Genomic DNA, 27,880 nt, shown 5'->3' with positions numbered 1-27,880 from the left:
GTCATTGTTTGTTGTTTCTTGGTTTCATTGAATTTTAATGGATTGTGTAGGGCTGTTTTTGACATGTATTTTCTGCCGGTTAATAGGCAGGCGCTTTTTGCTCTCCGCTTCCACGCCATCGTTTTATAAAGCAAACCAGCTGCAGTTGCAAGTCAAACTATACAGCCATGTTGTTCTGTTCTAAAGCGCTGCACTGTATTCAAAGTGAACATGTGGGCCGACGAGAGCAATAAAAGTCCTGAAAGCTGTTGGAAGTGGCAGCGGTAGAAAAATCGGTTCAACAGGCTTCTGTAAATGCGTTCATTTGACTAAACAGACGTTCATGTTGCGTCATTTCCGTATTAATCTTTGCTGTGTTTCATTGAAATAGTGAAGAATAGATAAGAACAGAACAGATAAGGGAAACTTGCTCCTCGTCGCGTAAGTTTCAAAGGAAGTGAATATAGAGGGAGAGTTCTCCGATGTGTTCAGCACTTTAGAGGTTTGTCAGCTGACATCAATGACAAAGAAGCATCTTGAAGCCCAGAGTCCAACTTAGGTTTTGACAACCACAGTTTGGAAATCTGGAGGATATGTATTCTTTCCCTTCCACGCCCCAGTTATGCCATCCTTTGTTTTGTTGAGTCGTCCCAATAAAACAAATTGAAGTTTGTGGTTGTAGTATTTAGGGTGTATGACTTTGTTAGCAGGGCACGCCACACACAGCAACTGAATTGAAAGAAGAAAGAAATGAAAGGCTCGGCTGAAATTGATCGCTTCCTCCTGAAATGAGCGACAGCAATATGTCGAGTAGCTGCCGCCCAGCTCTGATATCTCCAATCATATTTTCTTCATCAGCTAATCTCCTCCTGACTATTATTAAATCAGTGTCAGTTTCTGACAGCCTGCGCTGGAAAGTGTTTCTTCTACCATGACAGACCTCTTTTTTTCCTCCCGCCCCCGAAGCTGATTCCAAGTTGTCACACACCTCCCTACCTGTGATATACTCACTTCATCTCAAGATTGCTTTTCTCACAGAGCACGAATCCTGGACTTGCATCCGCTGGATTTGACTGCAGGGCTTAGACAAATTGGACAAGACAAAAGATTACACATGAGCTGAGTGAGATTCATCCCTGTGTTTTTACCCCTTCCTCCAGCTGATTGGGCAAATTTCACACAGTTGTTGTGTCAGACGGGACTTATGCTTAGAAATACTCTGCACCATTCCTGCCCTCTCAAACATCATTGCTTCATAATGCACTGCGTTACACCGTAACCCCTTAGCTCACCTCGGTAGCTCATTGTTTCCCATGCACTCGCTCTTTCTATCTCTCTGACTGGCTGCTCTCTCATTAGGTTTGTCCATGCTGTTTGTTTGCCTCTATGACTCCTAGCCTCTAAATCCCACCAGCTGCTAACAAGTGGAGGTAAAAGTATGCAGTCTCCAAGCTGTGTTTGAAGTCGATCCCCTACAGAGACACTGCAGACACAAGTAAACACAAGATCTTCTCTGCGAGTGCCTTGGAAAACTTTTCCTGCTCCTTTAAACTTTTTCATGACTTGTCATGTTGCAGCTTTTTAGTGGTTTCACGACTTAATTCTTAGGCGCAATGAAAATGATGAATGTACAAACGGGACTTTAAAGCGTTAATTTTGATGAATCAATGACATAGACTTTAGCACAATTTGAATTTTTATTAATTTTTTAATCGAATTGATTTTTTAAAATTATTATTATTATTATTTTGTAGCAGACAAAGATTCCAGCCAGAACCGCTGAAGCCATGAGTTTCTGGCACACCCTCAAGTCCGACGCGCAGGCAATATCCGCAAATAACAGCGACGGTTGACAAAGCTGCTTCCTTTGGCCCAGGAAAAATAAAAACACATGATGGGACGCTGAAAACGATTACTGTTGTGTTAAAGGAGTTCGCCTGTAAGTGAAACTATTCAAACCTAAAGTAGCATCTCAATGTTAAACATGTTGCAGCAACCTAAATGTCCCCAATATTGACGTCTACTTAGAAATAGTTTCAAAAAAGTCCCATGAAGTCCATGCACCAATCTGATGGTTGAATAACCTAAATAACAGCTTCACAAACTAAAAAATATCTATTACTAAGGTAATGTGTCTATTTAGTCAATAATTTAGCAGCAAAAAGGGTTTTTGAAGGGAAAATGTTGCTTTCCTTGTCAATATGTGGCTGAGTTTAGATAAAAATCATGATTATTGTTTAGCACAGTGATGATGACAGAATCTCTGGCTTTGTTTCCCCGAATTAAAGAAATGTCACCAAAATGGGTATTTCTTGTTCATTCAAATTGTTTTTGAAGTGTGACAAGGAGCAGCAATGCAATTGCTTCAACTTTGACGCCTCTGAGAAGATGTGAATCCCCAGCTGGCTGCCGTTGCGTCTTTTTAAACGCAGCTGAAACCCAGGATCGAGCTGCAGCTCGGACTCCGGCCACCAGGGAGCAGCGCTGTGCAAAAACAGTCATCAAATATTGACTGCTGCAGAACCCTAACCCTAACCCTGTCAGGAAGGAGGGTGGTTTAATATTGCAGTTCTCATTTGGGCTGATTGTTCAAACCTTCAACAGGAAACAATCTGTTCGCTACTTCCTTCCTCATCTCACCGAAGAAAAACAAAAAGATCCAACAGACGACATATTTGAATAATTCAGCTTTCGAGGTTGATATATTCCCGTGGTTTATTTGTGTAAAAAAAAGTTTTAATGGCAATGCTTATAACGATATAAACAAAGAAAACTCAGTTGTGCAGAAAATTTTAATATTTTATTAGACCAATAAAAGCAGCAGACAGTTACTCAACCCTGACCCTCGATAAGGCGTGTAAGCCACACAAAGATCGCTAAAGAAGCAGGATACTCACAGAGGGCTTTATCCGAGCGCATTTATGGGAAGCTTAGTGGAAGGAAAAAGTGGGGCTGAGGAAGTTGCACAGGAATAACTGCTGCCTTTAGAGGGCTTTGACACTAAATCCAACAATGCAGACGAGGTCAGGGCTACTCACGGAGCAACCCGAGCTTCTTCAACACCCAGCAGAGCTGCAGGCAGACAGCCTCCTTATCATGCTATATTGATGGGGCAACTCGTACAAAAGGTGCCCCGACTGAGTACATTTCAGTTCTAAATACACTTTTTTTAATCTGTCTTCTATAATATTCACATTTTCTGTTAATCTGAATTGTACATTTTCATCAACTATCAAAATGAACAGAAATAAATGCTTGAAATATATCACTTTGTACGTAATGAAACAGGTTTCACCTTCTGAAGTGAATATGTGAACATATACAATGATGTTCTAGAAGCACCTGTAAAGTTTACCAATGTGCATGTGCATGGTTTTTTTATTGTTGTTGTTTTTTTGTATGCATGTATATATAAAATGTGCATGACTGCTACAGCAGAACGTCATGTTTTTTTTTCTTCTTCCTTTTCTCAAAATAGACTATTGTTGCTGAGACGGTGCTCAAAGAAAGAGGGCAGTGTGGTGTGACTGGCCTAACGGCAACGCTGCACCGTAAGCCTAAAAATATTCCGTGTCAGTGTTCCCAGGAGGAAACCGGCTCTATCCAGGCCTCTCAGTAATGAGAGAGTGGAGGCGCCTGCCACTGGTAGCCCTGCCGTCCCCCGAGCTCCCTCTGGCTCAGAGCTCAGCGCTGCAGCCGGAGAGTCAGCGGCTCAGCTCCCAAAGATTTATCATAGCTCACAAGGCGGCATGTCTGAAAAGCAGAAGAGGAGGAGGAGGAGCTGGCCCCAGAAGGCTAACCCCCAGGCATGCTGACCCAGCACATTCACGTATCAGAGAGGCAGACTGGATGCCGCGTGAGAAAGATTTGGATGCATGTCCAGGAGAGAAAACTTCATTTCAAAAAGTGTGACAGCAAAAAAAAAAAAAAAAAAAAACAAAAAAAAACCGAAAGAAAAGCTCCATTCTAGTTCAAGCAAGAAAACTGTGATGCAGCGTGTGGAACAAAAACTTTCTTTTAACAGCACTATCATCACTTTGTCAGTGTGCCAGAGGAGAGGGACATGAGAGAGGGGAAAAGACTCTGAGAGAGAAGACAGAAAAGTGTGACGGCTGCTCGCTGTGCAACACTGCTGTACTGCAGTAATGATCGGGCCCTGTAGAGGAAGGAGGTTTCTAACGCTGACATTATCTGCAGCAATTATTTCTGTAAATGACACAGGAGCATTGATCAGATGCAATCAATGGAAAACGTTGAACACAAAAAGATCCATCCACCGATAAAGGTAGCGACAAAAACCTCCGCTAATTGAGCCGGTTTGCGTTCTTGACATACAAAATGTAAAAACAAATCAGTCTCGCTATTTATGCTTGTAAGAGCCTAAGAAACGCCACAGAGTGTCCGCACTAGATTCAAAGTAAAAAAAATTAAAAACACAATGGCTTGCAAAAGTATTCAGACCCCTGGAGCATTTTTACTTTTGTGACACGAGAAAAAAAAAGTCTTTATGATCAGAAAAACACAAAGTAGTGTAAGATTGTTAAGTTGCAGGAAAATTATATATAGGATTTACATTTGTTAGTGGATGATCATCTGGCAAACAATAACAGTAGCTGTGTTTCCATTGACCGTTTGGTTATGCAAATTGAAACTACAAAATAAATGTGCTGAATGGAGACAATGGGAATTTAGAAAAATCTCATATTCTTTGATTTAAAAAAACTAGTTGGCGGATGAGGTGAGTTTTCAGATGCATCGAAATTGGTTTATTTCCAAATGCTTTCGTCGCATCGCACGAGTCACGTGATAAACACCCTGTTGTTACTGCTGCTGGAAAAGACGAAGAAAACAACAGGAAGTGGTAGGATGGCGATGATGCGGCGTGTCTTGTAGTGACAAACTTATTTGGGTGTTATTTTAATTGCACTCCTTATTTAATTCAAACACTTAGATTGCAAAATTGTGTTTTTCCGACATTAGCAGAATATTTTTTTTGCGTGCATTTCTAATGGAAGCCAGTTCCCTGTGTGAGTTTAACATTGATGTAAATCAAACTGTTCTGTGGAGGTTTGTTAGAGAAAAACAGCAAAACAAATAATGTCATGAAGACCAAACATAACGGAGAAGTCGGGTACAAAGCTGCACAAATGTTCCGACTTTTACTGGGCAAAATGTTTCAAATAAATATCTTCCACTGAACACTTCTGCACTATTTTGTGTTGGACTATTTCATATAATCAAACTAACATACATCAGTTTCTGTTCTTTAAGTAACAAAAATGCTAAAATGGCCAAGAAGTATTGATACTTTTGCAAGTCACTGTGGCTAGAAAAATCAGTTTCAATCAGCTGTGCGAACGGCACAAAGACGGATGATTCTTTTGGGTGAATTGTTTTCCTTAAAAACCATCGCCGCCGACTGAACCCAGCAGATCAAGGAGACATAACTCTGAAGGATGAGCTCATAAATGTCTCCGGGCGAAAATAAAAAGAGAAATAAATGAGACGTTGTTTTCTAGTTCATATTGTTCCAAGCTGCAAGAAAGTAAAGCTCCATGAATACTTATTTTTTTTTACCAAATAACTACTCAGAATTAATGGTTTACGATATGCATATTTATCTACAGTACTTCGCACGTCAGACAGTTTACAAAACGCTTCACCTCCGGTTTCATCTTAGGTCCACCACAAAGGATGTGCCGTGTACCGAACAATAGAACATCACCCAAACGGGTCCGACGGGTGCAAATATCCTACATGAATTTTTAATAATGCTGTTATGATTCTACTGCAATCCCCCCTAATTACAGCTGCAAAATGACTCCTGCAAAAACAGCGGGAGCGTCGGTGACATGACCCACAAGAGCATTCTGATGCTAATTTGCTATTTTGCCAGTTATGAGCTTTTATCTCATTCATTGCTCCCAGACCTTCTTCACTCCCGTCTCTGGCAGAGGCGTCCAGGGTCTGACGACACCGTCAGCGCATCCTTGAGTTCGCGCTACGCTCGGCTCAAGCACAGTTTCAAAATACTGCATTTTTGTGTTTCGAGATCCACCGTAGAGAGTAGGAATGGCGTCATCGTCTGTGTGTGACCTCGGCTGTAGTCTCATAGCTTCTACCAACAGTTTTCGCTGCATTTGTGTCTCCATGTGGTTTTGATGAGAACATTTTATCCATTTAGTTTTGTTTTTGTGACAGACAGCAGTCCCTTCCCCTCCATATTCCCCCTTCAGTCTGTGAATGCGTGTGAGTCATCCGCCGTCTCCACATGGAGCGCTTCGGGTTTCCTTTGGCCTCGGCGGCTCTCGCTATCGCGTAACCTGCAAAGAAAAGCAGAAAGAGAGAGAGAGTTAGAATTAGTGTGTCACGAACAAACGATGCAAAAATACGAACGCTCCTCGAATCCATTTTTCACACGCCATTCAAAATATGTCGGAGAATTTGACGGGATGTTTTTCTTTCTGAGGCGGACGGACGACGGCTCCGTGATTTCTCAGCGGATGTCTCAAAAGTGGGACATCCATTTCTATTCCCCCTTTCCAGGCAACATTTTCTGTAAACTCTTGTGGCAGGTTTGCACATAGACTGAAGAGTTCCCCGCTCCCTTTTGCAGAACAGTCAAGCCCAGTTCGGTCGTGCAGGGATCGTCGTTGAAAATCTATTTTCTTTGTAGTTTGCTTAGTTCAGGACTATGACTAAACCATTGTAACACACGAGTCCACTTTGCTTTCATGTTACTGGAAGGTAAACCTCCTGCACCAGTCTCAAGAGTCAAAGAGGTCTTGAGACCTTCCACCTTCCTGTATTTCCATATCATGATGCTGCTTCCACCGTGCTTCGTAGTGTGCGTGACGTGTTTGGCTTTTGTATCTTGAGTTTTGGTCTCCATCTTGCTTCAGTATCGTCACACATCAGTTGAGTTTCTAATATTCTCTCTGGCTTGTTGTAAACTGAACTTTTCATGGTTTTCTTTTAACCTTCCTCCAAGCCTGCCTCTTTTCAAGAAGGCTAAATTTGTTGAGTACATTTTCAGAAGCTTGATTCTTGCTTTCTGAAATATCCGAAGCTAGGGTGTTGTTTTAAGCCTACTGTAAAACAATATGAGGCCTCTGCCACGTGGAAATTTAGTTTTTAGCTTGTCCTGGCTTACATAAGACCAACTTCAGTCAGGGGCCTCTTTCGATTAGCTGCAAAACTGACTGCTACCAGAGATTTTTTCCTCCTACACAGCAACTCTTTGAAGATACTTGGAAGTTATGAGTTATGACGTCATAAATAAATAAAGTATTTTTCAATTGAACTGAATTGAACTCAAATGAGGCTCAATACATAAATATCTGACTGTCATTCTTTTTTTAATGTTGAAAAAAAATCCTTTATATATAATCCGTGCACAGTTTTTTCTCCCTCTTCCCAATTATGTGCCACTATGTCTTGCTCTACCACCTTACATAAAATCCAATTGAAAGCGTTGGTAGGTTGACAAAACAATTACAATAAAATGTTTCAAGTGGTATGAACGCTTTTGTTCATCACTGTGTGGCGACATGTCTCCACTCACTTCACAAATGCTGGATAAATCTTTTTTGAAAGCCAGGATCAGAGATCACAGAAGGAATTTTTAAATCAATCTCCTTCCTCTCTGTTTCTGCCTCGCCGTCCTTCTGTTCAGTAAGAAAACCGCAGAGAGAAACAGTAAGCAGCGACTTGGTGGCTAAAGCTAAACTCCGTATGTTTTGCAGCTGCAGTAGCTTGTTCACAGTCTGGCAGTGGGCTGAACAAGTAAAACTGAAGATGGAAAGACCTTTCCATCTCCAAACCTAACCCCGTGTGCATTTAAAATGAACCGACGTGCTGATAAGTGAGAAAACTCCAGCTCTCATGTTCCAATCCCGAGAACGCTGTGAAAGTTGGACCGTAATGTTAGACGTAGGAAACATTATATGTGAAGCCCGTCTCTTGCTCTTTCTTGTCGAACCGTTTCGGTGTTGCCCTGCGTGTTTCTGCAGCACGCCAACGCTGTGTGGGAGAAAAGGAGACGGACAGAAACAGATCATCGTGGCAAATATGATGCCGAGGTGATGGAAGGAGGTCATGGATGGAAAATGAGAAGCCGGATGAAGACGAAAGCCGCAGAGCGCGTGAGCGGGGGGGATCGGTGTGTCGTTGCGGCTGCTTGCCGTGACATCCGCCACCGCGTCTCCGAGTAACTGCTTCCCTGCTTGCAAATGCACAATTAAAACAGTCAGCTGACCAGCTAGTCAGGCTACATGGGACAAGTCAGAAAAAAAAGAAAAGAAATGAGGGATGAAATGAAAAGGCAACAGGACGAGGATAATTGCATCTATCACTCCCAGAGTTGGTGTTAGACTCGGGGTCATTAATTGTGCTGCCTGTGATGGAGCTCAGAAGAGCCTCGGCTCCTCAGTCTACCCCGCTCACCAATTTAATTATGACTCTTAATTGTACAGCCTCTGTGGAAGGATCCCGCCATAATGCATTCTAATGAATACGACAGATGTTGGGCTGCTGTGCCATCTCTCGAGCAATTACTCTCACGGCGCCTGCGCCGCTTCCCCCGCGCTCCACATCCCCCCTCCAACTGTTTCTCTTTTTATATTTCAGCTGTAAATAAAAAGCACCTGCTCATTGGGTCCCACGACACACACACGCACACGCAAGCAAGCAGGCTTATGTGTACACATACACACGTCTACAGCTTCAAATTAACTTTCACACTTCAACTACTTACAAAGGGCCATGAAGGACCCTCATTTAAATCAATTTATCCCATCTGAATGACATTCATTTACTCTGGATCATATAGCGGTTGTATGAATTATACTTAGACTTGTAATAAAACATGATGCACACTAAGGGTCCCGCTTGTTGTCGAGGCGGCGTGTGTTTTCTTAACTTTTTCGAGGCTTATTCATTTACGCTTGTGACAAGCCGAACATTTGTTTGCATTATTCCTAACGCCGCTGCTCGCCCTGTGAGACCCGTTTCATTAGCGGCCTTCTAAAGGGAGAAAACTGAAGGAGACGCAGAGCTGGAAACTTATTCACCTGCAGCTAATAAGAAGAGAAAACTTAAAGAAAAGAAATGCACCAAATTAAAGCTCAAGGTCGGGTTGGTCTGCTTTAAATCTTGGTCAAGGCAGGAGTGGACACGCCATCCATTCCCCACTGGACACTGATGAAGTCGCATCCTTAGTTGCTGCCACAGATGAAGAGACACTCCGTTGCGCTGCTATAGTTGCCGTTGCCAAGACAATCAAACAGAAAAGGGAAGGAAGGCCAATGGTGACAAGAATGGTTGTAAACGGCAACATGGAGGAGAATTGTGATGTCGCGCTGAAGGCGGAGAGTCAGAAACAGTAGGAGCTTCTTAAAGAGACAGAGGCCAAATTTCAAAGCGTTAAATTGCTGAGTCATATTCCTTTTATGTCATGTTTGACATAAACGCATTTTTATAACAACTGAAGGCAACATAAGTGACTTGATTTGATCCTGCTTGATAGAAAATCAATGATACCTTCCCTTTTAAAAGTTTGGATTTCTGAACAACTCAAGTATTTCGTCATACCTTCCTCTTCTGCTTAAAAAAGGCTGAAATAAAAGCTCCAACCTTTTTCCCCAGTTAGAGAAAAGAAACTATGAGCTGCATGTCTTGTGAAGTACCTGACTACAAGCTGAGTCCTTGAGCAGATAGCATGACTCATCAACCACTTAATAAATAAACAGCTACTTTTCTGTTTTTAATAAGAAGTGTTTTGTTTACTCAGGGCTGGTCTGATCCAATGGGTCAGCTGCTGCCGTTGGTCAACTTGCTGACAAAGCCAACGCTGGTTCTGACAGAAAGCACTCAGAATATACATTAATTCATTCTTTAAAGATTTGTTAAGAAAATGATACACTCACTGTTGTCTGTCTGTCTGGTTCTTCGTTGTGATTGGGCCTTTTGTTCCACCCGTGTTCCTTCATGCTCACTTACACACGGCCTGATCGTCAGCGCAGGTTGAAGCCCCGGGTAAGATGGGCCTTGTTTGCAGTATAAAGTTGGAAGACCGAAAGTTTTTCACAACTTTTACTGCTTTTGTGTCCCCAGATGTTTTTGTCAGACGTTTCTATGACATATTGGCGTTCAATAATCAATCAATCAAGTTTATTTGTATAGCACATTTGAGCAACGTGCTTTATATGATAAAAACACAAGATCATAAAGGGCGCCATGACAGTTGGCAAGTGAGAAAATCAATTATTAACTTAAAAGTTTCAGTGTTTTTTTTTTAGATTCAAAATCATATCAATTTAAAATATTGATAGGTTCTCAATAATATTAACGTCCAGGTGCAAATGAGTCGTACATCTAAGTTAAATGTTAATAGAAAGCAGTTGAACTTCTCTAGTTAAAGATCATTCGATAAATGTCTGATTTGGGTGAAGTGATGCAAGCAGCAGCCATTTTTCTGTGTTGATGATGATGATGATGGTTTGAAATGACCAACGATTGAAGAACAATTTAAATCCTCCCTTTTAAAAAAAAACAAAAGACTAATTTTACCTGATGGGGTTTCATTTTTTCTTTCTGCAATCGCATGCATTTACCCCTTCACAACAGCCTGGGATGATATACTCTGAAACAGAGATCATATTGCCTTATGTAGGTTTTCAGGTTCTCTTCCTACCTTGGTGGTTTTGACTTTGTTGCCGGTGCTGCATGACCAGCCTGTCAGGTCGGGCAGGACTTTGCACTCCTCTCCGTCCATGCAGGGCTGCATGTGACACCACCACTTCTGGGCGACAATAGAGGCTGGAGCGCAGAGGTGACATTTCAAGACAAGAGAAGAGAGGAAGAAAGTGAGCAGATCATACATAGAGGGAGGGAAAACTGGATATTTAGAATATTTAACAGAGGAGGAAAAAGACGTGCTAAAACTGGTGATAATTGAATCAGGAGTAGTGGCTTGGTGATATTTTTAGTTCAGACACCAGCAATGTACAATGTGGAGTTTGCTGTCAAGATCCTCCTGCAACAGAGACAGCATTTGCGGTCAACAGCAGTTATGTGCAAACCTTATTATTTCTGTCAGGTCGGGGGAGAGTCATACTCTCCTCTCGTTTTCTGCAGGACATCTTGTCTGGAATTGTTCGGCCCAGCATGTAAAACAGCGTTGACGTGAGCGGCAAGATTTGCAAAGATCTGACAAAATATTTAACTGTTAAACCTCAACAGAGTGAACGACTTTTTGCATGGGTGTGTCTCGGCGCCCTGCGGTAATGAAAGTCTGTCTCGCTGCACGCCCTTTGATTCTGTTGGGGTGAAAAGAAGAAAAAAGTCGCAGGGCGCAAAAAGAGGAAACAATGATTGTTATTCCCATTGTGTAAAACGAAGAGCAAAGGAACTAGATTATCATAAAGATACGCTATCAGAGCGCGCCGCTTCCTTCAAATTAAAAGAAAATAATAACCGCTAATGATGATTAGGATCTAATCTATGACATCGACAGAAAAAAGTAACTCTCTGGAACAATTCTTTTGCATGCAGTGTAGTGATGGTCTAAATTAAAGAAAAGAGCAGGGGATTTTTGGGGGCGGTTCGTTAATGAGAACAAACCTTTATTAAAATTTACAAGAGTCAAACGCATCCGTTTTATTTTTTTGTGTTTTGTATTGACTATTTGAAAATTAAAAAAGAAAAAGAATACTTCATTTTGGGTCGATTGCCAGAATGCCACTGAGCTCAGCTGGTTTGTGCCAAACCCGACGAGCCGTCTTCCCCTAAACCGACCAGACAGTGTTGACAAATCTGACATTCAGTCAGTACGAAGTGGAAAAAGTCCCTCCTCGCTGTTTCTTGCCTCCATCTTTTTCTAAAATGTAAACATGAGGGTGGGGCATGTTTATCTCAAAGGTGTCTTGTTTAAAAAAATGTTTTTTTGTAACACAAATGTCTCAGTAGAACTCAGGAGGGCTGAAAAATAAATGCACACTGCACTTTCTAGATTTTTTTCTCTCTTTTTTTTTTAGGAAAAACTGCAGAAAACCATTACATTTCAAGTATTCCTTTAGTTATTCAGCAAAAAAAATCATCATAAAATGTGACGAAATTTGTGGTTGCGACTTAAGCAAAATTTGAAAACGTTCAAACATACGAACCCATTCATAAGAACTGTAGCTTTCCTTCAACTCCTGAATTTATTTACGTTTCATCCTCTGAGATCTGCCTGCATTGAAGGTACATTTACTAAATTGAGTACGTTGATTTTTATTACATTTCTTTTGTTTATTACAAATATGTTTTTAAAAAACAAGAAAACAAGAAATCGGTTGAACAGAGAAAACATGCGCATATATAACCAGGAACAAAATAATAACTTTACCACTACTTTAATGTTTGGGGAAAAAAAAGAGTAGTAAAAAGTGAACAATTATTTAATCCTACACCATATCTCTTATTTCACCGTCTTACAAACAACTTGACAACTGAGAAAAACTCCATTGCTTCTCACCAAACTCATCATCCATCCATTCTCCCGTCTCAAAGGCGACTTTAGAGTCGGTTCAGACGACGTACCTGTTCCTACACTGGAATACCACTGGGCCGCCTCTTTGATACTGTTTAGAAAGAAATGTTTGTTATCCCTGTGTCTATTGTTTGCTGCTAAAAAGGCAGAAAAGCTGACATTGTTAGGAAGAAAAGAAATGTCTTTCATGCATAGGAACATGCTGAAATCCTCCCAAGCACCATGCAAGAAGAAGAAGAAGAAGAAACACTGTGACTAACGTGAAAAAAAAGTCGGACGCAGGAAGACAAGGCAAAATAATAGCTTTTCACCAGTAAAGCATCTTTGTAGTGAGGAAATGAGCCACGAGAGGCAGAGAGGAGGGTGGGAAGGAAGAAGGCCAGTTGAGGATGACTACCAGGGAGTTTAGGAACAAAAGGAGGCAATTTTCTTCTTTAAAAAAAAGGAGAAGCAAATGTAAGCAGATTGAAAAAAAAAAAAAACAAACAAGAAAAAGAAAGCGAGTCAGATGTTGGTCAATTTCAACAAAAACAACAAAAAAAGAGAAGAAAACTCCCATAGCTTTCTTGGGGCGCAATGTTAAGCCCACTGTTATGATGTGTGGGCTCAGGGTGGTAAGAGCTCCTGAAACCCAATGACTGTGTAATGCTTGTCAATGTGGCAGTATCAAAAACAGTGGGACGGCTAGAATGGTGTGCGGCGCTAATAGGCATGGCCTTTGAGAGTTATTACAGAGTTGGTGTTCACTGTACCTTATCTCATTGTGCTACCAGGAGAATGGGACAGACAGTGAGAATGGGAAAGTCACACACACACACACACACACACACACACGCACACACACACACCCCCACACACACACACAAACACACAAATCAGGCTGACAAAGACCAGGCTGGGTGGACCTGTGATGTCACCCATAATTGTCGGACAGCATTCGGGGGCAGGTACAAACAGGTCAATGGTAAAGCAATTACACAGGTGATGATAGCGCTGATCAGCAGCAGCGATGGTAGTCTGCCTTCGCCTGCTCTCTTGGTTAAGTTCATTTCCTGCACCTTATTGCCTGAGAATGGAGAATGGCTGCATGATGTGCCGTCTCACCAATAAAGCAGCTGCCACACCATTCAGAGACATGCACCAGCAGGTCAGACATACTAAAACATTACAGGTGTAATCAGCTTCGGCCCCATTTGTCTAATTATTGCTGGATAGAGAAGGCCATTGGTGATTTGGTTTACAGCAGAACTAAAAGGCTGTCAAGACAATCTCTTTTTTTGTGTATTCTTTTTTTCTTCATCGCCACATTAAAGGAACAGCTAACGATTTAATACGTTTTTTTTTTTAAAGAGACTTGCAAAATCTAACACATTAAATATAGTTTGACTACAAAGTTTTCCATATTTTTGCTATTTTATTGTAAATCCTTATTTCATCAGAAATGCCTCTGATGACATCACAAAAGGCGTACGTCTGCCCATCTTACATCTGTTTCTTGTTTATTGACTGATCAGCCGAACAGTCGTGCTTTTAGACTCCGTGGATGTGGAGGAGCAGCTGGAGCTGCCAGAGCGGATCAACACATGAACGGGAACCGCATCCTGGACCCAGGACCTTCCTTGCTGCTAGGCAACAGCGTTACCACCCTCCAGCCTCTACCCAAAAGAAAAACGATGAGATGGACGACAGACGTCTGAAAGGATCTGTATGTGTGGATGTTTGTCAGTGCCATCATTTCCTTTAGCTTCATTGTAACAGTCAAATTCTGGTTCATACACATGAGGTTGGTCCACTTGCAACATGAATCCTTCAGAATCTGTTGAAATATGTAATATTTTGGCAGTTCACTGTAATGCTTATTAATGCCAGCTGCTCAGGGTTTTTTTTGCCTGTTGTGATGTCATCACACCATATATATATATAAAAAGCTGAATTTTCCGATCTTGTTCAATCAGTGGAGCTCTCAAAACTTTTTATTGTGTAAAACCATGCAGACAAAATTCCTACATCACTCCACAGCTGTGTTTGCATTGTCACAAGCATCAGTTAATTAAAAACAAAAAATCCATTGGCTGTCTTTAAAACATTCCCCAAGTGTTGGGTTCAGATTGTTGACATGCAACTCGTCCTCAGCGAAGGCGAAGACAGAAAACGCCAGCAGACTCCTTCCAAAACGAAACTCTCTAATCAACTCTTGGTGTATTTACTTAAAGTTTTGTTTCATCTGACTGAAAGCCAATGCCCACAAACAACACAGAATGATCTTCTGAAAGACAGTACCAGACTTATTCTTTGCCAAGCAAAGCAGAGTCTGTTTGGCTGCCAGCTTCACAATCCTCTCTTGAGGCTCTTTGATAGCAGAGCCAGCACATAGCCCCATTCAAAACCAGAAAGTATCTTTTTCTCTCTCTCTCTTTCCTTTAAAAGAACAAGTGAAACAAGTATCAAGTTTTAGCCTTAATCAAGACACTTTTGCAAAAGCCAATGTGGCTACAATATGTAGCAGTGGAAGTTGTTTGCTGTTGTTTTCACTCATACGTCTGCAAGCTAAGAAGTGCACATTCTGCCTTTCATTGCTTAAAAAGCAGGAGAGGAGCTTCTGTTTTTAAAACATTTTCTGCAAGTCACGTGACAGGTGATTCACACGTCTTAAGCCTTTGCCTAATTTTGTCAAAATAAAAGCGAAATGAGTGCAATTTTACTGAGACTTTATGTTATGAATCGCAACAAGTTAGCGTGGAGTGGACAGAAAAGGATGCATGATTCTCATAACGTTATGCGAAACAAAAGTGATAATAAAAAAAGCTTTCTGCATTAGGCTCAAACACGTTTTCCCCCCAGGATTGTCCTGTTTCATCTTCCTATCAACTCTGACCAGCTTCCCTCTCTCCGCCTGCACCAGGGCGCCGTTCTCACAGCTCGATGCTGCCGCCACCGTGCTGCACAGAGGGGATGTGTTTTTATGGAAATCTTTTTCCGTCTGCATGTTTTCCATGTTGGTCAGAATCTGACCAGCGCACCACACCGTACTCATGCAAACCTGCCGTAATGGTAAGATTTGTCAGGTCAACAAATTCTCTCAGTAATTCTCTACTAATAATAACTTTGATCTAATTTGACATGCAGCGTCACACTTTGCCTGATTAATCTCTCCTGGTGCATTTGCACCACGTCGGTAAACAAGTCAAAGTGAAAATGAGCAACATTCCTAAAATGGAAGAAAAACGAGGACAGCAAACGGAGCATCTCTCACTCCTTTTGACAATAATTGCATCATTGTCATTAAGAGCCTGCATTGATTTCGCCTAATGCAAAAGAAAGAAATTTACTGCTCTGGCATACATTTCATCACACCTACTTTCAGCTCATTACAACAGAGGCCGCTCTCGAATTTGGCACTCTCTTTAAGTACTCCCACAAACTTTTCAGCGCCGGATCAGCTCGGGGTGTAAACGTCTAGACGGCGCCTTGCTCAGGGTGCAGGTGATTAAGCGAGACCAGGGACTGGGGCTATGCTATTCCCCAGGTTCCTGCCTCGTCTCTGGGGTTTTCCCTAAATAAGGTCAACGACAGGGGAACGCCACGAGGCCGCCCGCAGCTCTGCCTCGTCTCCAGCTGATGACAGCACGTCAGTCTGGTAGGAGCCGGGACGCTGTCACTCACTGCTCCCCGTCTTTGAATGCGGCTTCTTCGAGAACCAGCTTCTGTTCTGAGAGAGCTTTCGGTCTTGAAAGGTGCTGATCACTCCTCGCCGTCTCGGCTTTTCGCTGTCGTTGTAATGTTTGTGACATCAAGTGGACAAAGTAGAAACTGCAGCCGCGGCTCAGGAAACAGATCTGTAGCTTTGAACACAATGCCAATCAACACATTGGGAGTGCCACAAGTCTGCCTCACAGGTGCTGATTGTGTGTTAATTGGCTATTGGAAATTACAAAAATGTAAAGTGCACACACACACACACACACACACAAGAAGAGAAAAGGTATGAAAATGTATCATCAGAGCTAGTGTTCTAGTTAGTTATGAAGTATCTTTGAAAGCCACCTGAACCGAGTTCACTTTTTATCACCTCACAAATGTTGTTGCGCTTAATTATGGTCTTATGAGGAAGACAAAACAAAGAGGGATTAACAAGTTTAAAGTGTGAAAGGATGAACTGTTTTCAGAACTTTTTGAAATGTGTAATGTGTTTTTGTATCTTGCCCCTCTTACTCTGATATCCCTAAAGAAGACACCACTAAATGGAGAGCATGTTTACATAATCCCTCCTCTGTATAGAATCAAACACGTGGTGAACAAACAGCATCATGAAGATCAAGGGACGCAGTAAATTTGTCAGGGATTTGAACAGTTACGTTACAAGCTCTGAGCACGTAACCGATCAGCCTATAGGCGATCATCCAGCCTACAATTATGTCACAAATAGATGTGTCAATGCAAAGGTCATTTCACAAACAACTTTTTAGAATTCAATATTTTCTGACAAACACATCCCAAATGTTGCTACATTTATGCTTTGCAAGCCAAAAATATCCGTCTCAGCCACTCATACATGGAGTCAATGGATCGGTTTACGTCACTGCAAACTCAGGGCCTAATCAAAGCCCACAGCCATTTGAGAGATCGGAAAGACATAAAAACTGATTCTCAGAGATGCATCCTACCCTACAGTGCTTTGGAAAACAGGCAAACATGTCATCCTCTAAATGTGGAAATCTAGTTGAAACATAAACTTTGCAGTTGTAGTGTGGCGCATCTTCTGGAGTGTTTTCCCATCAATACTTAACAAAATCCCTCACTGAAGTCGTTCGCCGCCCCAACATGGACCATAAGCTGCAGCAAGCAGTTCACCTCTGCACCTTTGTGTGGCTGCTTTGTGGTTTTTATGTGTAGGTAAAATATCGCAATGGCTGCGCGTTGAGCAGAAGGCATAATAAATATTTCCGCACCTTTACTCTGAGGTCAGTATTACTTAAAGGAAAATGGTTTATTTCAAACACACACAATCTGGGCCGAGGATGGATCCAGAGGCATGAACACCCCACGGCTTTGTAACCGTTCCACTCAGTGATCCTGTAGTACAGAAGCAGGTGGAGAGCGGCGTCCATCTTTTTCCCGGCGGTGATTTAATAACGAGCTGCATCACCGTCGCCCGAGCTCACATATTCATGCCAGCCCAGGTACGCATGACGAGAAAGCCCAGCTGGGAAGAGCATTCTGAAGACTGTCAGAAATAGAATGGAGAGCAGCACACCTTCGCGGGAACGGACAGGAGAAATGGAAAAAAATATGACAAAAGCTGCACAATGAGGGAAAGGCGATAAACAACAGCTGGTTGATACCTGATGAAATGGTCAACAAAATTTTGTGCAACAAGCGATGAAATGCGGCGCCTGTCACGGACGAAACAAAGCCCACTTGTTTCCAGATTTATCAGGTCTCCGTCCTCCGTAATGATGTTGTCTGCAGCAGTCTGACATATGGCTACACCTGTGTGACTTCAGCTCACAGCCATCGCTGGAAAATAACGTGCATCTAAGCACGGCGAGTATATGGTGGTCTGAACAACTGGTCTTATGAAAACACGACCGATTGTTGTTTATTGGGTTGGGTTGTGAAAGTTCAGAGTTACAAAATAAAATCCCTCTGATACGGTGCCGGCCAATATCTCCTCTGTAACTAAGTTGTACCACGGCTTTTAGGGGAGCGAGGACTCTCATCCTGTCATATTACACTAGGCTGGTGCAGGTAGAGAGGGGGGACCTGCCCCTCTTATGCTCTTTCCACTTCAGTTCACCCCACAGGTTTTCAACAGGATTTAGGCCTGGGGACTGAGATTGGGGATTTCATGTCTGGGAAACCCCGTTTTGTGTTTATTTGGCCAAACGTTTCGGACGATTATGCCGCTGAAAGGCCCAATGATAACCCGCTTTCAGTGTACTGGTAGAGCCTCCTGAATTTTTATTTAAAATCACCCGGCATTTTGAATACATTGTGACCCACTTTAAAAAAAGGTCTTTGCAATGGGGTCGTAAATTTCTTGTTTCCGCTGAGCATGGCAGTCCTTGCCCCCCTTCATACAGTAACAGTGCTACGGTGACATTTCTCAACACAGTTTTTATTTCTTGGGAGACCAAAAATCGTCACTGCTGGCAATAAGCACGAGACACATTGGTGCATAACGTTTGTTGTTGGACACAACACGACCCCTCCTGCCCAGTGAGATTCCGACTGCTGGTGAAGACACGATAAAATAGGGCACCAAACGTCAGCAGCCATACTGCTCTGCTCGGTGGAAACTGTCCAGGCCAAAAATCTTCCACTGTCGTCATCAATACAACGCCTTAGATGTATTTCCACAAGTTCACCCTTTGTTGTGGAGAAGCTTAACCTTTGGGCACTTTCACATCGGAGCTGTTCGGTCCACTTTAAAAGGTTTACTATTCAGACGGGTGTGAAAGCTCTTTGCCGTCTGTGTGGCCACAGCAGCATTTCGAAAGTCTTTCCCTCACTGCTGTCTCTTTATGTAGCGCTCCGTTCGACTCCTCCAAAGTAAAATGTTGGAAAGTTTTCTGCCTTGACTGCTTTTCATATTGGACGGTTTCTTGCGAAGGCACCACAAACAAGGAGCTGTCGTGGCTGTTTGACGGGCAGCTTCGTCAACTTTCAGATGTGAAGTGAAAATAAACCAAACCAAATGAAAGAATGACATTTTCCCCAAGCAACTGAAGCAGGTTTCTAATACTACTCTGTTGTAAAAACCTCCTAACCTCATCTGACCAAGCCACTATGTTTCAAGTAAATTCTAGCGAACTCCACTCAGGAAAAGGTTTTTGCTTTTTGGTAAGCAACTAGTTGGCATGTAGACTTTGGCATCAAATAGTTGCATGGAGCTTTGGTGATCCCAAAAAGTCTTTTTTCTCACTCATTTCAGAAAGAGAAACTCAGATATTACACAATCATATAGTGAAATATTTTACATTTCCACTTTTTCATGATGTTCTATTTTTTTCATGGGGCAGTGTTAGGCATTTTCTGGGCACATAGTGCCATGCACAGCACAATCACATGCTGTTAGCATCAATAAAAAAAATGTATTACGACTTAAAAGAAATTTGACTTTTAAAAACTCCTACTCTTTCTAAAAGCCCTCTTTCAGGAAGTCATCACAACATGGCTCCTCTATTAACCCTTTAACAACGTTTTTATAGGAGCAACTTCCACTGAGAAGTGTCTTGTATAATGAGCTCAGCAGATGTGCAGCTCCACCAGGTGTTTGCTGATTGCTGCTGGCTAGTCTGAAGGAGCTGAATGGAGGTGTGGTAAGGGAGGACTTTTCTCAACGCCTTGTCGTCAACACTTAGGTAACTTCATGTAAGTGTGGTGTTGTACTTCCAGCAGAACGTTAAAGTTCTCAGACTTCAGCACCGCTTTAATTTGAGCTGGGAAAGAAGTTTCAAGCAGCCATTAGAAGGGCTTGATCATTTTTCAGACATCATCAATAATGTAGCTCCATTTACACTGTGGCTTTGTCTACAAAGGGCTCCTACTGAGAGGGGATTGCCTAGTCCTGTCAGTGATTGAGCCTTTAAAATAAAACACAAGAAGAAGAGTCTAACAAGCATGGAAGAGTGTGCATCAACATGCCTTTGTGTGCTTTGGAATAAAAGGATGAGGCGAGATCTTGTTACCCCGGACTCGGAGGTCAAGCGCGACTCACAGCGTAAGTCCCGCTGAGCCCTCGATCTGCAAGTGAGAGGCGGTGAGCGCCAGCGATGGATGCCAACGAGAGAACAGGAGGAAGTGTGCTGATTCTGTGCTAAAGACTTGTGAGTCAGAGGGAAAAAAGCCATTAAAACTATCAAAACAAATTTATCTCTGACTGAAGCTCAGTCAAATGGTAAACCTATTAGCCTTTCATCAGTGGCACTTCTTCCTTTTAGCACAGCCCTGGGTTTGAACAAACAAAAGCAAGGTGCCGGGGCAATGACTATTCCGAGAGGTTAGCGGAGTTTCACGCGATTCCTTATTCCTCCTGACTTTCATTACCCAGCCAATCATCTTTGCCATGGTTGCCTGATTTTATCATTATCAAGCAACAGTTCCCATCTAGGAACTCATCAAAGAGGTTAAAAAACAAATCTACTTTTTTTCATAGCCTGAAAACAGAGCTGGAGTGAAGCAGCAGGTATGACTGTGGAGAAGCGATTTCAGAGGGGAAAGCTCCTCCTACTGGCCACATAGCGGAACAGCAACGTGGTGACTGAACAAGAGGATAGACAGATAGATAGATAGATAGATAGATAGATAGATAGATAGATAGATAGATAGATAGATAGATAGATAGATAGATAGATAGATAGATAGATAGATATAGATAGATAGATAGATAGATAGATAGATATAGATAGATAGATAGATAGATAGATAGATAGATAGATAGATAGATAGATAGATAGATAGATAGATAGATAGAGATAGATAGATGATAGATAGATAGATAGATAGATAGATAGATAGATAGATAGATAGATAGAGTAGATAGATAGATAGAAGATAGATAGATAGATAGATAGATAGATAGATAGATAGATGATAGATAGATAGAGATAGATGATAGATAGATAGATAGATAGATAGATAGATAGAATAGATAGATAGATAGATAGATAGATAGATAGATAGATAGATAGATAGATAGATAGATAGATAGATAGATAGATAGATAGATAGATAGATAGATAGATAGATAGATAGATAGATAGATAGATAGATAATTGTAATGCTGTCTGTTAATTTGCATGTAGAAATACAAGAGTATGCTACTCAAACTTAGGTATAATGTATAATTAGGTCAACACATTTTATCAAATAGAAATAGAAACTTTATGAAATAAAGAAGGTGTCACTTATCACAAAAATGAACAAAGACTTTCTAATATGCATTTGTTTGTTTTATTACCTTAAAACTGTGTGACCCACTTTAACCAGGTTTTGTTTACATAGGTCAACCAATGTGCTGATTCTCCGTCCTCACAAGAAATCACAACAGCAGACAGCTGACAATCTGATAGAGTCACTCTAGTGGGAGCTCTGAATAGTTTCAATTCTCTCCAGCTGACCTTAACAGTTTGAATAACCCCCTGCGCTTTGGAGGGTCACCGGCTCCACTCCAGTCCGAGGCAACCATGTATCTTCCTCTGGCAGAGCGGCTAACGCAGCGTGATTCGATCAGGATGGCTGACTCTGTGCATGTGTGTGTCTGCGTGTGTGTGTGTGTGTGGGTGTGTGTGTGTGCTGGATCTCTGTGGAGCGTCTGCGGATGATAGAGGTCAGTAACACTGCTTGTTTCCTGCCGGGAAAAAGCTCATGGAGCGAACAAACAGGTTTAACAGCAGTCTATGGACGCCACCAAGACCCTCCATCTGCCTGTCTGTCATTTCCACAGCCAAGCATTAAGACCTCACACCAGGAGACAAAAACAGGTTTACACAAGTATGTGTTTGCTTGAACTTAATAGTGTATTATGATGTTAGCAGGTCAGCTTAAATGCAACCCAAAGCATGGAAATTTCAGTAAAATAACCTAAGTTCAATAGAAAAGCCAGGTAAATACAAACACAGTGACTTTCTTTCTTGCAGACTGAATGTGTTAGTTACATTTAAACTTTCATGATTTATGCAGCTTTTTTCTCATCTGTTCACAATAGTTCTCTGAATGCATTAGCGGTCTTTCTGATCGCGCTGCAGACGGATATTGGCGCTCTTATCCAATACCATGCACAATATTCAGAAATAATAATAATAATAATAAAAAAGCCTCAAAAGATCATAAATGGAATAAAGAAGCAGAGATGAGAAGCAAATCATAAATCGTAATCCGCAAAGACGCGCGCTGCCAGTCAGCCATCTATATAATTCAGTGTGTCACAGACATCAGCGTTTGGTCGGGATATGAAGTCACATCTGAGCGGAGCGTGTTGCAGAAACATCCTCGCTAATTGTTCCGATCAGGAGTCATTCAACGCTAAGGAGGTCGCTGGTGCCTAGTTGTGGTGACCGATGAGGAAAAGGCAGGAAGTGTCCTAGAGAGGTCACCAGTCCATCACAGAAAAACAGAACCATTCACGCAGCCGAGGTTGATGTTGCTTCTCAACCTTTATGTTTCTTAGACTGTAACAGGAAGTCGGCAACTTTAGTGTCAAAATCCAATCAGACAGGAATTTGATTGTGTTATATTGCCTCATTTAGGATAAAACTGTTCTCTTATATCATAAAAAATGTTGTAAAAATAAAGGTGAAATGTATCTGTTCTATACTCTGATATCCTGGGTAATATAACTTATTTTAACTTCGGCTTAAACATCCGACATCTGTTTCATCAAAAGGTAGAAAACTTGAATGACGACACTTCTATTACCTGCCTTATAATTACTTTTTATTTTATGTTGGTCCCCCATCAAAAATTTCCCAGGGGCTCAATTAATCTGTACCGCATGCTAAAAAACAACATTTTTAATACTGATAAATAAAACCTCAAACAAAACCCCTTTGAAGGAATCCTGGAGTTAGTCAAAGCTGTCTTCAATCAGCTTCCAATGTTCTTAAGCTGGATTAAAAGGTGAGTCTTGATTATTTTTGACTTGCTTCAAGCAGAACTTGTTTGTTGTCATTATAATTGATAAATATTGTTTTCATCAGCAGATTTACTGTTCAGGTGTCAGGCCAGTGGTCCCGGAGGACAGCAGTCGTGCATAAATGCAAACAAAGCAAAATAGCAAATTAAAAATGAAACCTAAACACATCCTTAGCTTCAACCCAAAACGTGAGAAAGAACAAAAAAGTGAAAGATGCAACTTTAACTGAAGCAACAGCAAGTGTGTGACTGAATCACTGTGTGGTGATTACAAACTAGACCCTGGAGTACAGGAAGATTAAAAAACAAACCTTCATAACTTGTTAAAAAAAAACAACGTACGTTTCTAAGGCAAAAATACTGAAGCAAACAACAGAACGTGAAACCCAAACATCATTACACTGATCGCAACTTGAGTCAAGCTGGTTGATTAGACACATTTAGGACCTCTGTGAGATTAATCAGTGCCTCAATTATTGCAAAAACAAGAGTTCGACAAACAAAAAAAATACAATTTGGAATTCAGGCAAAGTTTTTAAAGCTCACAAAGCGACATAAAGCAACGGTTAAGGGTAAATAAAACATGATGATGGGGACAAGTTGCATGCACATGGTAGATTCAAGTATGATTCCCTCCATCCTGGATTGTATTCACACGTCTCCATTAACACATATAAACTTGAGTGGCATCCCAACCTTAACCTGTGTCAGCCAAATGTTTGCATCTGCAGTAGCCTCAACTCTTTGGGGAAAGCTCCTTACAACAGGGGAAATGTAAGAATTTTCCCTTACAACATTTTGCGATGTAAGGGAAAATGTTTCACCATCTCTGTTAACTCATGTTGTGTTGGATTGAGGTGCAGGGCAGTGAAGTTCCTCCACACCAAACTCATTCAGCCCTTTATGGACCTTAAGTTTGTGTTCTGGCGCAGAGTAATGTTGGAACAGGGTCCCAAAGGAAATGATCTAATATATCTCAATGTGCTGTAGAGTAAAAAGTCCTTCAGCTGGAACTAAACGGGGCTCCTGAGAGATGGCTCCACGCCATGATCCCCCAAACTTTACCAGACTCGATGCAGTCAGGCAGGATCTGCCAATCCCAGATTAGCCCAGTGGATTACCAGGCATGGTTTTACAATTTGGAGAACAAGTGTGTATTGATCTGCAGTCCAGTTGGACGGTGCTTTACACCACTGTGTCTTAAGCATAGCATTGTACTTGGTGACATAACGTCTAGATGCAACCGTTCCTTTAAGGTCTCTAGACTCTACATGAAAAAATACGAAACCCATGTAAAGTTTTGCAGCTCTGGAGTTATTACTTAGTCTTATTAGTCTGTCACGTACCTCAAAAAACATCATGACAGGAAATTGTACCGTCAAGTACGTAATTAACTGGTCGATGAATGAAGGATATTTAGAAATATTCCAGATTTCCAGACAAACAAACGTTTAACACCAAACTTGTTGTTGACTCCCAACTAACAGATGACGGCAACGTTTCTCCTATGACTCAATCCCCTTTGACCAAACATGCAAGTAAGCAACAGAAAAGCCATGGAGAACGTTGCCTTTGGTTTCAATTACAGCAAACGGTTGAGTGGGTAAGAGTTGAAGGCCTTTGAGAATTTAAAGAAGATAAAACCAGTGACTGTCATGAGCTGTCGTTTGGACACTTTTTTTTACCTTCCACGCAGGACGGTCTGGCTCTGGTCGTCCCAGCAACCTGCCCGGGGAAGCAGGAGCACTTGACGGTTTGAGATCGCTCCTCAATCTTGTTCTTGTTGCAGCAGCGATGGATGGCCACCACCTCACAGGTGCCCTGCTTCACTTGATACGACACTGCGAACGAAGGAGGAGACACAAATAAATCACCTTTCAGAGGCACGTTGGTGGACTGATTGCTGCAGCAAATTGCCAGGTTCAAATTCGAACCCGTGAGATGCAGAGCAGTTGCTCTGAGGATAAAATAAATCTGCTGAAGGTTTTACGGGTGTTTAAACTCCTTGGTTTATTACAGGCTAAGTCTTTGATTCATAAATAAACACTCTTTAGCAACGCTCTTAGCCGCAGCAGCGTGGCCTCATTAACTTTGCCACAAAGGCACTTCTGGTTTTGTCATTGCGTGCAGAAAGAAAACACAACAGCAGTAGATGATGCAAAAAAAAAAAAAACAACGCTCATTTTCTTTTGAGTCCTTTTTAGACAAAGTGAACCAACCAATGGAAGCAAAGGGATAAAAGAACCTCTCCCTGGAAACCACAACTTTTTTTTTTTTCTTTGCGCGTTTGTGTTTGTTTTGCTCCCATTCAAAGTGTGTGAGTATGAAGGCGATCGTTGCGTTTTTTCCACAAATCGCAATACGAATATTGTCTTAGTTTTTGTGATCAGTTGCGGTTGGGCTCATAAGTTTACATACCAGGACAATCCTTCAAAACATAAAAAATGTACAGAACTAAATGATTTGTCTGACAATTGTCAGTGGTTTGGCAGAACCATTTGCTTTCAGATAGTTGTGTTTTCTCTTTTTAAATCATAATGACAACTAAACAATACAAACTTATGCTATATAGTCAATTCTCAGAATATTTTCAATTCAAATCTCTTGTGCAAAGTAAATATGCATTAGGTCGTAATGCATAAATTAAAATTGCATGGAGAAAGAAAACACAGTTGATATTCAGAATGTTAAACAGGATTGATTCAACAAAATCCATACCTACTTCAAAATGGCAAAGAGATCTGAATATCAACCCAGATTGTGACTTCTGGATTAACATTTGCAATAATATCTCATAAATGACAAAAAAACTCAAATCTTCAGCTCATTCAATATAAAGCACTTCACAGAATCCATTACACAACTCAAAAAATGCATAAAATGGGTTTTGGCTCAGGCTGAATTGTGCAGAAATGAATACCCCTGATACATACGTTCATGCTTTTTATGGTTATGAAAACCTGTTCAACAATTCTGGACAAAAGTAACTACATCCTTCTCCAGTGGGTTTGGCTGTCTCATCCCATTATCGCCTTGTCTTTGTTTACTGGGAGACGCCATCAACTTTATTAATGACACTCCAAACACTAAACGACTACTTATAGCTTTGCAAGGAAAACGATTCTTGTGAACTGGAAAGCAAGGACCACCATCAGTGTGACACATTGGAAAAGTTTAGTATCACATTTCAATGGAAAATAACGTAGATTTTATATGGTTCTGATTTATACTATGAATAACAGAATTTATTCAATAATCAATGATTATTGATTCTGCCCAGCTTCGCTCTTCTTCTTTTTCAGCATCATTCTTCCCTTCTCACTTCATGTAGTTCCTGTATGCAATACAACAAATTCCACTCAGTAGAATTAATTTATCAATTCCATTTATTGATCCGTCTCATGTCTGTATCTATCTGTCTTTCATAATTTATTGATTTATTATTATTATTATTATTATTATTATTATTATTATTATTATTGCCAGTGTTAATATATATACAAATAGCCTTTTTTTAAACTGCTCTACATATTGATATTGATCATGTCACTATTTTTGCTCACACACTTTCAAACACACACACATGCTTAATAAAACTCATTTTTTATTCACAATATCATCTGTTTTCTTTTCGTGATTTTATCTTCCTTGCATTGATGTAACACACCAGACCATGTGTTTCTCACGTTGATGTTAAATAAAAGTTAAAAAAAAGAAAAGAAAAAAAGTCATAATGACAACAGATACCATCAAACTCACCCTGCTGTAAAGTTTACACAAGCATTCAATCATAAATCCCGACTTGAACCTGACAGAGAAACTGACAAAAACGCTGGAAAAGGTTGGCCAACAAATATCGTTTCCATCTATTATTGAGACGTCCAACGGGAGCGGGAAAGGCAGCGACCTGAAAATCCTTCAAAACTCATGTGCAAATAGACTTCTGTTCAGCGCTAATGTTTGGAACTAGACAGTGTAGGTGTTAAAGTTATGTTTTATTCAGCGAATTAAACAGTCGACTTCCCGAGGGAGGGGAGGGAGACTTTTATGCCTGGTGTTTGCGTTTACTGTTGGGTGAAATATTTAGTGAATCTAATCTTTGCTTAAGGCTCCAGAATGGTTCGCGGCCGCCTTATCATCCCTCGCAAAGCTTGTTGTGCTCTCCTAAGAGTTTCGGGCTCCGTTCCGCGAGAACAGCAAACCCTTCTGGTGACATTACCAGCTACCTATAAGCCTCTTTACACCGCTGGAAAAACCTTGCTTATACTGTACCGTAAGCCCAGATTCCATTTATGTACGTGACTTTACACAGACTCTGAAACTTTTCGCGCCCGGCTGAGTGCGCCGTGCACAAAAAGTGCGTCCGAACACACACCCACACACACGCACCCACATCGTCGAGGGTTCTATTTCTGCAGGCCGTGGCCCCTCTCATCCTTTCTGATTTAAAGTTTGTTTGTTCTTCTCTCCAGAGAGCCCCATCAATGATCCCTGGCTCACCGAGGGCGCCCCTCCGCCCTGCTCCACCATCATCCCTCCACTTTCATTTCCCTCACTTCTCTGTCTCAGACTCTCCTGAGGCTGGAGCAGCTGCCAGATTGCCCCACACACACACACTCGTGCAAACACAAAGCCTCCGTCCACTGATAAAATAAGAAATAAAAAAAAAATGAAGAACTGAAAAAAAAAGAGCACAACTTCAGAAGACAACAACTGTGATTGTAGCTGTAATTG

At 41.4% G+C, this 27,880-nt stretch overlaps 1 protein-coding gene across 1 annotated transcript in view; it reads right to left on the bottom strand.

Annotated features, from left to right (window-relative positions):
* Window positions 1–2,770: 2,770 nt before the first annotated feature.
* tafa4b (TAFA chemokine like family member 4b) overlaps window positions 2,771–27,880 on the bottom strand; it is a 33,562-nt gene continuing 8,452 nt past the window's right edge. The window contains exons 2-4 of the mRNA XM_055027418.1: window positions 24,832–24,987; window positions 10,673–10,797; window positions 2,771–6,302 (exon numbers count right to left, since the gene is read on the bottom strand). Of these exons, the coding sequence (XP_054883393.1) occupies window positions 6,291–6,302; window positions 10,673–10,797; window positions 24,832–24,987 (293 nt within the window). The 3' untranslated portion in view covers window positions 2,771–6,290. The remainder of the gene's footprint in view (window positions 6,303–10,672; window positions 10,798–24,831; window positions 24,988–27,880) is intronic.

This window comes from Poeciliopsis prolifica, unplaced genomic scaffold, assembly GCF_027474105.1.
Source record: "Poeciliopsis prolifica strain line A6 unplaced genomic scaffold, Auburn_PproV2 SCAFFOLD003, whole genome shotgun sequence".
NCBI classification, from domain to species: Eukaryota; Metazoa; Chordata; class Actinopteri; order Cyprinodontiformes; family Poeciliidae; genus Poeciliopsis; species Poeciliopsis prolifica.
The sequence above is the reverse complement of the archived record's forward strand: the minus strand, read 5'-3'. Positions and strand labels throughout refer to the sequence as shown.